Here is a 12,461-nt window from a genome sequence, read left to right as displayed (position 1 = left end):
CGTAGAATGTGAAATGCTTGTTTTAGAAAAAGATTCTCAATTGAAAGAAAACATTGTGGGGGGAGGGCACACATGTAATACTCTCAACAATGAAGATTTAAAAAAATAAAACATTCAATGGGCACAAAAGGCTGATAATACGCACAGTCGTTTTCCCAGCACTAGTCGGGTGAAATCCTCGCTCCTACAGGCTTTTGAAACGAGAGCTTTGATAAGGTAGTGTGGTCATGCCATTATGTCTTCCCTCAGTGTACATCTCAGTCATACCCACCACCACATTCCAATTCCAGAGTCTTCTCATCACCGCTCAGCCCCTTCCCTTCTCCCCAGGTGGGCACTGGGCTGCTCAGCCTCTGGGTTTCCCTGTTCTGGGCATTTCGTACATGGGAATTGTTCGCCGTGGGACCTTTTCATCTGGCTTTAAGTTCGCGTACCACACTAGCCACCTGACCTGACCCCCGGCCAGGGCTCCTAAGGATTTCTGAGTTTGTCCGCTTTATAGCATGAATCAATACCTCAGTCCTTTTGCCGAATCCCCTGTGATGGATGCCTCACGTTTTGTTTCTCCACTCGTCAGCTGCTGGACGTTTGGGGTGCTTCCACTTTTTGGTTATTAGGATAATGCTGCTATGAGCATTATTCACACATTTTTATGTTACGGAATTAAAGATGGCTATATTTTTCATAAATGTTTACATGGTTTACTTTAATGAGCTGTTATTATTAACAAGTCACCCTGGGATCAACTGACTATTGGGGGGGGAAATAGCAATAAATATGCATCATTAAAGATTTTCATATAAAAAGAAAACCAGAAGCCGAAACCGGTTTGGCTCAGTGGATAGAGCGTCGGCCTGCGGACTGAAAGGTCCCAGGTTCGATTCCGGTCAAGGGCATGTACCTGGGTTGCGGGCATATCCCCAGTAGGAGATGTGCAGGAGGCAGCTGATCGATGTTTCTCTTTCATCGATGTTTCTAACTCTCTATCTCTCTCCCTTCCTCTCTGTAAAAAATCAATAAAATATATTTTAAAAAAAAAAAAAAAAAAAAAAGAAAACCAGAAGGTAATCTCATTAATTTTAAATACATCAACTTGTCGGTGATCATTTAGCCCAAGCTAGGACAGAGTTAACTTTTGTTATCTATGCAGGTTGCAGAAACAGTTGTAAAATGTTTTAGCAGAACAGTAAATTAATATCTAATAAAAATTAAGCATACCAGTTTTTAAATGTACAAATCCATCATAAAGACACCAAGTTACCGTTAATGTGTTAATATTATCTTTTTTTGTCCTTGTTGAATAAACACTCAAGATTTCATAACAACAGTAAAGAACATCCCATGTTCACCTCTGGAGGGCTCTTGGGCACTAATTCATTCTAAATACTGACAAATAACAGAATGTCAAACATTTATCTGGTTTTATTTTTCTCAACTGTATTTTGAAGGGATTAAATAACTAATGAAGTTTTTTAAAATAAAAGAATTCCAGCCCTAGCTGGTTTGACTCTGGATAGAGCATCAGCCTGCAGACCGAAGGGTCCTGAGTTTGATTCTGGTCAAGAGCACATGCCCAGATTTCAGGCTTGATCCCAAATAGGGTATCTCTCTCATCACTGGTGTTTCTATCTCTCCCTCTCCCTTCCTCCCTAAAATCAATAAGAATATTTAAAAAAAATTCCTGTTAAGAAATGCCAGTGGATTAGAAAATAACCATTTTTCGATGCGTAATTGTGCTGCGCCAGCACGGTCGAGGGTGCACCTGAGGAGGGGCGGTGAAGGACTGAAGAAAAGACAGACAAGAGAATACAGCTGGGGCTTGGTGGATCTCCCGTGCCTGGATGAGGACACAAAAGACCCAGCCTGCAAGCCGGTGCTTTATTTTATAGTCTGATTAAAACAAGATTAACATGTATACAAATGTTCTTGTTTTCACACCTGCTGCACCTCCCACAGCCCATTAGCTGAGGAAGGAATTAGGGAGGGCTACAAGGTCAGGCTTAATTGTGCTAGGAGGGCTCTGCCCTCCAGGCTGGGACTTGTTTGTGGCCCTGCCACAGGTCGGCCTGAGGCTTGACCCTAGAGCAGGGGTGGGCAAACTTTTTGACTCGAGGGCCACAATGGGTTATTAAACTGGACAGGAGGGCCGGAACAAAAGCATGGATGGAGTGTTTGTGTGAACTAATATAAATTCAAAGTAAACATCATTACATAAAAGGGTATGGTCTTTTTTTTTTTTAGTTTTATTCATTTCAAACGGGCCGGATCCAGCCCGCGGGCCGTAGTTTGCCCACGGCTGCCCTAGAGCCACTCCCTACACCTAATAAAATAATGCCTGTTGAAAACAATACCCATGACTCTGATGCCATGGGCTTGAGAGGCTGCTGGCCGGCCGGAGCCCACGGCACCTTTGAAAGTTTACTGGGGGCTTCTCCACCCTGAGCTATGAGGGGACAGGAGCACCCACAGCACAGAGGAGGACTGGGCCAGGCAAACCCAGAAGTGCCTGGGAAATGCTCAGCCACCCATATCCTGGTTTCCCCCGAACCTGAGGGCCACAGCACAGAAGAGCGACTGTGGGGTAGCCATAAAGATTTGGTCTTTGTCCCCGGTTCCCGGCACAGCTCCAACAGCCCTTGGGATCTCCTGGTAGGAGTGTCTCTTTATTCAGAACAGATCCCTTTCACACTCGGGTTTACGGTGATGCGATGGCTCTGGGTGGGCTCCTGGATAGTGTGAGGACGGCTGCTGGTACCCTGACCTCTGGGAAGGGGCCAAGGCTAGAGATTGAGCCAATCACCAAGGACTGATGATTTAATCAACCTTGCCTTTTGATGAAGAGTCCATAAAAGCCTCTAAACCATGGGTTTGAAGAGGTTCCGGGTCAGTGAACACAAGAGGAGGTGCTGGGAGGGTAGTGGGCCCAAAGAGGGCATGAAGCCCCAATACACCCTCCCTTCCTTGCCTTGTGCATTTCTTTAAAAAATTATATATATATATGCATATATATATATATATGTATATATATATATGTATATATTTAAATTGTTTTCAGAGAGGAAGATAGAGGGAGAGACAGAAACATCTATACTAATGAAAGGGTAATATGCTAATTAGATGTCTTCCGAACATCCTTCTGGACAAAGCTGCAGTGGCTGCTGCTGCCAGGGTCGGGCTAAGGCTCAGGCAAGCCGTGGTGGCTGGCAGGGTAATGGGGGCATTGCCTTCCCCTGATCAGCCAGGTCACCTCCCGCAGAGGGAGGCCAGACTGCAGCTTAGGATATCCCCTGAGGGCTCCTGGACTGTGAGAGGGAGTAGGCCAGGCTGAGGGACTACCCCCACCCCCACCCCGCACAAATTTTCATGCACCAGGCCTCTAGTCCTATATAATAAAAGGCTAATATGCAAATTGACTGAATGGTGGAACCCGTGCTATGACATGCACTGACCACCAAGGGGCAGGCGCTCAACGTAGGAGGTGCCCCCTGGTGGTCAGTGAACTACCACAGGGGGAGCGCTGCTCAGCCAGAAACTGGGCTCATGGATGGTGAGCGCAGCAGCGATGGCAAGAGACTCTCCTGCCTCCATGGCAGCGCTAAGGACCCCTTGGGAGATGTCCTACTGCCGGGAGCGGGCCTAAGTTGGCAGGCGGACATCCCCTGAGGAATCCCGGACTGTGAGGGGGTACAGGCCAGGCTGAGGGAAACCCCCCTCCAGTGCACCGGGCCTCTAGTCAACAATAATAATCAACGGGCTGCCTCCTGCATGCCCCCTACTGGGGATGAGCCTGCAACTTGGGGAAGGGGCCTTGTGCACTGAACCACACCAGCTGGGCGCCCTGTGCATTTCTTGCAAGTTGTGACCGTTATAATCGACCGATGATCGTAAGTAAAGAGCTTCACTGAGTTGTGTGTTATTTCATGGAATTTTCTAAGCCGGCGTGGGAAGGTCTTGGGAATCCTCAAATGTGTAGTCTGCTGGCAAAGATGTGGGTAGCCTGGGTACTCCACTGGTGGCTGGTGTGAGGTAGGGGTAGCCTGTGGGCCGTCCTCGGGCAGACAGGCCTGGCAGAACGCTGACGGCCAGCCTTCAGGTGGCTGCGGGACGCCAATCTGCCCACCACTCCCGAGAGCCCCCCAGAGTTCGGGGGCCCACAGAACAGGAGACAGAGAAGCATCCACTTGTTGTTCCACTGATTCCTGCATTCACTGGTGGCATCTTGCGTATGTCCTGACCAGGGATCGACCAGCATGGGGAGGTGACACGGCCAGGGCCAGGACTTGAAAGTTTTCAATATTCACGCTGGCTGGTTTGGCTCAGTGGCTAGAGCGTCAGCCTGTGGACTGAAGGGTCCCGGGTTCAATTCCAGTCAAGGGCACATGCCCACGTTTTGGGCTCAATCCCCAGCAGGGGGCGTGCAGGAGGCGACAAATCAATGATCCTCATCATAGATGTTTCTTTCTCTCTCTCTTCCTCTCTGAAATCAGTAAAAACATATTTTTTAAAAAGGTTTGCACTTTCCCGGTGCACAGCAAGGAGATAGGGTCCATCCTATGGGCAAGCCTCAAAAGCCCTTGGGGAAGAAGGTTCATTCCAAGTCAGGCCGCCGGTGCCGCCATCATCACCCCCGGGGCCAGGCGGACCGCCCGCACCAACAGAGGCTGAGCCTGCGGCTGATTCTGCCCAAGATCGCGCTTCACTAGCAGAGCCCTGAGCTCTCTTCTCCGTCGGGGCGCTCGGGGCGTCGCCGGGTCTTTTCCGGTCGTTGGCACACGCTGAGCCCCCGAGGAAAGCCTGGCCGCACCCCGCGGAGGCCCGGCAGGCGGCCGCGGCGGGTGGTCGGCGCGAACTCAGGGGCCGTCCACTGTGCACTTCCCGAGGGGTCAACGCCGACAGGCGGGAGGCCGCCGTCGCGGACCGCGCGGGGCTCGGTGGACCCGGCACGTGGCTGCACGGTCAGCTCCTCCCGCCGGTTCCGGGCTTCCCAGCGGCACCTCGCGGGCGGGAAGGCCACGACATCCGGGCGGGGGACACCAAGGGCCGCGACACCGCCCCGTCCCCCGAGTTCGCGGGCTGCGCCGTGGGGGCGCCGGCGGCCGGCAATGTCCGCGGCAAAGGGCTCAGGCCCCAGCCGCACCCGCCCTCGGGGAGACACTGCCGCCCGCGCCGGGCGCCCTCACGAGCCAGGCGCCGCAAGATGGCGGCCGAGCGCTCCCGGCAGCCCCTGCGGCCCCGCGCGTGCGCCCTCTGCCGACCCGCCCGGCGCGAGCGGAAGTCGCGTGACCCCGGAAGTGGCCAGCCGAGCGCGCGCGGGCGGGGCGCGGACGTTCGTCATTTCGTGCGGGAGGGAGCGCGAGCGCGGCGCGGTCGAGCCTCCGGTGAGCGCCAGGGGCGGTGGCGGGGCGGCGGGGCGGCGGCGGGGCGGGGGCCGCGCCTTGGCCCGTCCCGCCCGCCGTGGGGTCCGCGCGGGGCGGGGGCGGTGGTGACAGCGGGCGGCGCCCCGGCGCAGGGCGGGTCCCCGGGCGCAGGGGGCTCCACGTGCGGGCGGGGGGCGCGGGTCCGCGGCCGGGCTGGCGCTGGCGTCTTTTGTGGCCGCCGCTCGTGCCCCGCGGCGCCCCCGCCCCGCCGGTGCGCGCGGGCGGGGACCCGGCCTGACGCCCCTCCCCTGGGAAGCTCCCGACCCCACCCGCGCGGCCCAGATTGCGGGCCCTGCCTGCGGAAGTGCGGGCGGCGGCGCGTCCGCAGGATTCTGTCGCCGGCGGCCGCCTCGGTGGCCTTAGGGCGTGAGCCGCGTAGAGGGATCGCGGAAGCGGCCGGGAGCCCGGGAGGAGCGCGCGGGCCCATCACGCCTGCCCCCGCAGGCGCGCTCGCCCGGGGCGCCAGGCAGCCCTTTGTGGGCCCTGGTAGCGCCGGCAGGTCGGTTACCTTCCCTGGCGCCCGTCGGGGCCCCGGGGCTCGGGCTTCCCGATGCCCACGGGTGATGGGAAGGGCGGGGGGGCCCAGCCTCACGCGCTGCTCCTGCTGCAGCGCGGCCCCAGCTCCAGGGCGCAACCCCGCCCACGGGAGAGCCGGGGCGGACACCTGGGGCTCCTCTGCCCCTTAGAGACCAACCTGTGGGGCTCACCTGGCCCTGTTGCCTGTGTCTTGCTTAGCGGCCTTGCTCCGGGCTAGGGCGGGCCCAAGGGGCACTCCTGGTCCCGGGAAGCTCCCAGACCAGCAGGAGGGGTCCCTTGCGGTGAGGGCCGGGGCAGCTTAGAAAGAGCAGCAGGACTTGAGGTGACTCTCCGGGGCCTGGCCGTGGAACTGGAGTTATGGCTGCTGGTCCCGTTTAGTCCCGGGTGGCCCACCTGGGGTGGGGCCCCCTCTGAGTGTCCCCTCTGGGCCTCGGGAGCCTGTGTTGGGCCCTTTGACAAGCTCTGGCTGCAGCTGCCCTCCTGCTCCAGAAGGTGCCCCTTCCCCTCGACACAGCTGGGGCCTGGCCTGCAGAGCCCACCCTTGTTGGCTGCGGGGCCTGCGGAGGGGCAGGAGGGGGACATGGTGGGTGCCTGGTGGGTGCCTGCAGGCTGCCGCAGTGCCCCCGCCCACAGGTGCCCCAGATCCAGCTAGAGGTGAGCATGGCCGAGCAGGAGCCCACCGCCGAGCAGCTGGCGCAGATTGCGGCCGAGAACGAGGAGGACGAGCACTCGGTCAACTACAAGCCCCCGGCCCAGAAGAGCATCCAGGAGATCCAGGAGCTGGACAAGGACGACGAGAGCCTGCGCAAGTACAAGGAGGCCCTGCTGGGCCGCGTGGCCGTGTCCGCAGACCCCAACGTTCCCAACGTCGTGGTGACCCGCCTGACGCTGGTGTGCAGCACGGCCCCAGGCCCCTTGGAGCTGGACCTGACAGGTGGGTGGGACCTCGGCTCCTGGCCGAGGGTGCCTCCTTGCCATGTTTTCTGGGGACCTGGCGCCCTCTGGTGGGGGACACAGGAAGTGCGGCCAAGTGGTCTTTGAAGGCTTTGGCTTTGAGGGGCCTGGGTCCCTCTGGGGGAGTGGGCGGGGCAGTCACAGATGGGCATGGGCGGGGATGAGGGCAGCAGCTGCCCCTAGCTGAGCCTCCTAGAGCCATGTCCTCCCCAACAGGTGACCTGGAGAGCTTCAAGAAGCAGTCCTTTGTGCTGAAGGAGGGTGTGGAATATCGGATAAAGATCTCTTTCCGGGTAAGGCGGCGGCTCCGCAGGGACCGGCCAGGCTGGGGCCGGAGAGCCCGGCTGAGCCCCACTTGGATCCCTCCCTGCAGGTGAACCGCGAGATCGTGTCTGGCATGAAGTACATCCAACACACATACCGGAAAGGCGTCAAGAGTGAGTGAGGGCAGCCGCCAGGGCTAGGCTGTGGGGAGGGGCAGAGCACAGGTGGCCCCCGGGGTCTGGGCTGTGGAGGGAGCGAGGAGAGGCCGTGTGCGCCTGCGCCCGCTCTGCCCTGACCATGCTCCCCTGCACCGCAGTTGACAAGACTGACTACATGGTGGGCAGCTACGGGCCCAGGGCCGAGGAGTATGAGTTCCTGACGCCCATGGAGGAGGCGCCCAAGGGCATGCTGGCGCGCGGCAGCTACAACATCAAGTCCCGCTTCACAGACGATGACAAAACTGACCACCTGTCCTGGGAGTGGAACCTCACCATCAAAAAGGAGTGGAAGGACTGAGCCTGGCCCGGGAGACGGGCAGGGCGGACGACGGAGGGATGTGCGCGCCCCACCCCACCCCACCTCACCCCGACCCCATACCAAAGTGCTGACAGGGCCCCTGCCCAGGCTGCCAGCATCCCGTCTGCCTCCTGCCCAGCCTCGCCCCGCCTCCTGGATAGTCTAGTGTCCCGCTGCTTCCACCTGTGCTGCGGGTGGGGACCGCAGCTCAGGCCCCCTCCCCTCGGGTCCCTCCGGGGTCCCCACCTGTCCTCACCCAACCAGAGGCCATGGCTTTCCCAAGGGAGTGGGGAGCTCAGGTCCCCTGGGCCTTTTCGGTTGTCTGTCTCCCCTCCGGGGTGAGGGTGGGTGGGGTGCACGATGCAGGGCCTTGGGGCCGGCCATCCTTCCAGCTCCTGCTCCTCCCTGGTCAGTCCATCCATTGCTGTCTGTGACCGTCTAACCATGATGCCTTAACATGTGGGACGTGTGCTGTGGGGCCGTCACTAACCTCTAACCCTGTGTCTGCATGAGCATGTGGTCTCCCAGTCCTGCCACCCCTTCTGCAGTCCCCGTGGCCGGGAGGCGTGGACACGCCACTGCTCCCCCAGCCAGGGCCGGGCCAGCCCCCCCCTTCCCTGCCAGGGCTGAGGGGCAGCTCTGGGGCCTGGAGAAAGCCAAATTGCCAAAACTGAAGTCGCCTCCAGCACCATCTGAGAGGCCGGGTGTCCTCACGCCTCTTCCTTCTGCCCCAGTGGGCAGCAGCAGACCAGAGTCCACGGCCCCATAGAGCCCTCGGACAAAGCCAGCGGCCGAGCCTTACTTGTCCCACCGGGGCCCGCCGCCTGGATGGCATGCCTGGCCTGTCAGTATTTATTGCCTCTGTATGTGCCGTCCTCTGGGCCTGCTGGCCTGCTGCCCTGCCCCCAGGCTCCATGCCATCATCCCCAGGCCTCCCGGACGCAGCCAGGACCACTGTGGGACCAAGCGTGCACAGTCGGAGCTGTCCCCTGTGCCCCCCCCCCCCCCGCACCCCCTCCCCCCCAGGGCAGGCCCAGCTGGAACGCACAGGAGCCTGTCCCTGCTTCTATTCCGACTGGGAAATAAACTCCCCCTAAGGAACCTGGTGTCTGCTGCTTGGCTCTGGGCGGGAAGGGGGGCGGGGCCCATTCCTCTGCGGTCCCCAAGAGCCAGGTGTGGCCACTGCCCTGCCCTGATTGAAGGGCTGACAGCCGGCCTCGCCCTTCTGGCAGAGGTGCCCTGTGGGCTGTTCAGACCCGGAAATTCCCCAAAGCACCAAGGCTCTGGGTGGGGCAGCCAGGTTGTGGTTCAGTTGGCCTGTCCTTGAGCCCCTGGCCGCCATCCTGGCCTCAGGAAACGCCCCAACCCCAGAGAAGAGGAAGGGAACTCCTGGGAGACAGCTCCCCAGAGGCAATACAGGAACCAGGGGGTGGCTGGGCCCAGGGGCCATAGGTGGCCTGAGGCCAGGCTGCCAGGGTAGACAGGAAGGCAGGGCCAGGGGCCCAGAGGTGGATTGGGAGGGTGGAGACTGTCCCCGGCTGCAGACTGTCCCAGGGGAGCCCTCAGGGCCACCAGTAACTGTACCCCCCCCCCCCCCCAGCCCTGGGGTGGGAAAGGGCAGGTTGGTGACCTAAGCTCCAGATGGGGCAGTGCCAGACCCCTTTTGCTGGACTGACTTGGGTTTTGAAACCTGCCCTCTCTGAGCCTGTTAAAGTGGTTAGGGCCTGGCCGGTGCGGCTCAGTGGTTGAGCATGGACCTATGACCCAGGAGGTCATGGTTCAATTCCAGATCAGGGCACAGGCCCAGGTTGCAGGCTCGATCCCCAGTAGGGGGCGTGCAGGAGGCAGCTGATCAATGATTCTCACTGATGTTTCCATCTTCCCCTCCCTTCCTCTCTGAAGGCAATAAAAACCTTTTTTTAAGTGGTTGTGTGTCCCAGGCAGGGGCAGGGCTGCTGTCTCCTGGCCATGCCCTCCCGCCTGCCACTTCCCAGTGCTTATCGGCAGGAACCCTGCCAGCTGGGGTGGCCAGGAAATGCCCTCCTGCCCCACAGGTCAGTGACCACAGGTCCTTGCCAGGACGGCTCCCGGGGGCTGGACACCTCCCCTCCCCACCAGGACCCCTGTGGGATTCTGGGGTCTGGGCCCTGTGCTGGGTGACCAAAGGGCGCTGCCCGCATTGCCCGGCTCAGACACAGCACCAGAGCAGTCCAGGAAGCAGCCTGCCCCCCGGCTCTCAGTTCCATGGGGGCAACAACCCTCCATGTCCTCTCCCAGCACCAGCTGCCCCCAGCCCAGGGGGACAGGCTTGCGGGGGGGAGGCAGGGAGATGGTACAGCTAGGCCTTTCCCTGTAAGGTCAGACGCAGGCACCTGGGAACCAGGAGGCTGCCCTGGAGAGGCGGGCGGGGTGGCGGTGACACCGGGGGCGGCCCGTCAGGCGGCAGCTGCTTGTGGGCGCGGGCCTAGCGAGGCTTCCTCGGGCCCAGAGGCCTATTTTCGTGCTTGGATTTTCCCGGTTGCACATGTGACCTCGGACCCCGAGTGCCAAGTTGTACAGGCACACCGCCAGCAGCCAGGACTTTGTTCTGGCTCCTCCCCTGGCAAAGGGTCATACGAGATGGCACCTACAGAACCTGCATGACGTGTCTCTCGGGTCCCAAGTCTAACTTGATCTTTCTGGGTGCACCCTGAACCCCTGTCCAACCTGGTGTTCCTGGCCCGGCCTCACCGCCCCAGCCAGCCTCTGGTCCCCCCTCCCCTGCCCGCCTCATCCCCCAGCCACCCTCCAAGCTCTGCCTCCTTGCCCACCCAGGTGGACCCTTCTTCCACTAGGGGGTGCCCTCCTGCCCCACAGGTCAGCGACCACAGTCACCGGAGCAGGACCCTGGGTGTGACCCCTAGTCACCAGTCACTGTGACGAGAGTCTCCTCCAGGCCCAGCACTGTCCACTCTGCCGTCGTGGCCGTCAGTCCACCAGGCCACGCTGACCACGGCACCTGCTTCCCAGCTCCGCTCCCACCTGTGCCACTCTGCTGCTCAGCAGAGACCCTGCGGCCAGGAGATGTGGCACAGCCCTGCGTCCCCTCTGCTGCTCAGCAGAGACCCTGCGGCCAGGAGATGTCCTTCTGCACCCGGCGAGCACCTCCTGAGTGTCCGCCAACCTGTTCACCTCTCTCCCCGCAGCACCCCCAACCCGGCTGCAGGGGGGCAGGAGGATGTTATTCTGAAGACGTGTGGAGAGTGGCCTTTGTCACAACATTGAACCACTCAAGAGTCCAACCATATTTGAGGGGCACTTCCTCTGGAGGATGCTCTGAGCAGCTGTGCCGGTCGAGAGATGCCACAGCCACAGGGCAGGCGGCCTTGACTTCCAAGGGCACCGCCAGCTCCAGGCCAGGGCACAAGGGGGACACCAGCCCTCCCCTAGGGCGAGGCGACAGAGGCGTTCAGTGAACCTGGCTGTGTGGGGGCTGGGGGTAGCCTCACAGCCCTTCACCCAGCTCCTGACCGGCCGGAGACAGGGGACCACAGGCCTCTCCCGACTCTCTGAAAACCCCACTTCGCTGCTCCCACCTGTCAGTAGTGGGCAATCAGAGATAGGTAGAGATGCCTTGAGGAGGAGGCATCAAAACACCCTGACCCAGCCTGGCTAGCGTGGCTCAGTGGTTGAGTGTCCACCTATGAACCAGAAGGTCACGGTTCGATTCCCAGTCGGGGCACATGCCGGGGTGCGGGCTCGATCCCCAGTGTGGGGCGTGCAGGAGGCAGCCCATCACTGATTCTCTCTCACCACTGAGGATAATGTTTCTATTTCTCCCTCTCCCTTCATCTCTGAAATAAGTACAAATATATTAAGCAAGCAAACACAAAACCACCATGACCCATCCACGCCAGAGCCCGAGTCAGGCTGTTCCCCCAGGACCGGGACTCGGCTGTGGCCACCTGGACTACAGAGCAGTGGCCCTGCCACCACCCGCACCAAGGCGGGCTCCTCAGCTCCAGCCATGGAGGCTCAGACTCGACTGGAGTGGGTTCGACCGTAGCCAGTGGCCTGATCCTCCTCTGGTCTGCTCCCTGTTGGTCCCAATGTCTCCTCTGGAAATGCTTCGCTGGATGCCCTGGGCTACACTACCTCACACCATCACAGAAGGTGGTGTCGCAAATGCCTCCACTCCGTCCCCATCAGCTGAAAGGACTCAAGCCCCGGTATTTAAGCATCTAAGCTCCAACGTGCCAAGTATTTAGATGCTTTAATACTGGGCTCGAGTCTACATGTGGTACAAAGGTCCCTCGCCTCAGGCCCCCAAACGCGGTCTGTAAAACAGGGTCACAGCCATCACAGGACCCCTGGGAGTTAGGGCGCGGTCCCACCTGGGCCGGAGAGCAGAGAGCACTGGCCTGGGGTGGGGACGGCGCCGGGGAGGCACGTGCTCCCTGCAGGAAGTTCCAGCTCCTGGAAGTCACCCCGAGAAGCAGACGGGATCCCAGCCGCACAGCCACCTCGCCTGACCCTTGCTCCCCGGGAAGCGGGGGAGGTGCGGAGAGGACCGGCCCTGACCTTCAGGAACTGCTCTCCCTCTAGGGGAGGGAGTCCCACTCGATGAGAAAACATGGGGGGGGGGGCGCATTAACAACTGCAAACTCGCGAGAAGCACGAGTCTCCTTTGGCTTCCCCATTTCTGAGATCAGGAGGGTAGTCGACGTGTCCATTGAGTGTGGGAGTGTTTCCCCTTTCCTTGCCAACTTATTAAATTGATGATGAGTCTTAAAA

General features: G+C 60.0%; 1 protein-coding gene across 2 annotated transcripts; it reads left to right on the top strand.

Annotated features, from left to right (window-relative positions):
* Positions 1-5,287: 5,287 nt before the first annotated feature.
* On the top strand, positions 5,288-9,614 carry ARHGDIA (Rho GDP dissociation inhibitor alpha). Of its 2 annotated transcripts, none has more exons than XM_081110449.1 (5): positions 5,288-5,378; positions 6,588-6,888; positions 7,125-7,201; positions 7,282-7,345; positions 7,489-9,614. In XM_081110449.1, the coding sequence occupies exons 2-5, from the start codon at positions 6,615-6,617 to the stop codon at positions 7,686-7,688; spliced, it is 615 nt and encodes a 204-aa protein (XP_080966575.1). In that variant the 5' UTR covers positions 5,288-5,378; positions 6,588-6,614; the 3' UTR covers positions 7,689-9,614. The 2 variants fall into 2 exon arrangements, with proteins under 2 accessions (XP_080966575.1, XP_080966576.1); XM_081110450.1 differs by lacking the exon at positions 5,288-5,378 and adding an exon at positions 5,541-5,916.
* The last annotated feature ends 2,847 nt before the right edge of the window (positions 9,615-12,461 follow it).

This window comes from Myotis nattereri, assembly GCF_964212035.1.
Source record: "Myotis nattereri genome assembly, chromosome: 16".
In the NCBI taxonomy this organism is placed as follows: Eukaryota; Metazoa; Chordata; class Mammalia; order Chiroptera; family Vespertilionidae; genus Myotis; species Myotis nattereri.
Note: the sequence above shows the minus strand (reverse complement) of the source record. Positions and strands in the feature narration are given on the sequence as shown.

What these genes read in the sequence shown, in the direction of transcription:
- ARHGDIA (XM_081110449.1), top strand. Translation starts at nt 6,615, where the DNA reads ATGGCCGAGCAGGAGCCCACCGCCGAGCAGCTGGCGCAGATTGCGGCC. An exon ending in CTTGGAGCTGGACCTGACAG is followed by an intron (nt 6,889 to 7,124) that starts GTGGGTGGGACC and finishes CCTCCCCAACAG; the next exon opens with GTGACCTGGAGAGCTTCAAG. An exon ending in ATACCGGAAAGGCGTCAAGA is followed by an intron (nt 7,346 to 7,488) that starts GTGAGTGAGGGC and finishes CCTGCACCGCAG; the next exon opens with TTGACAAGACTGACTACATG.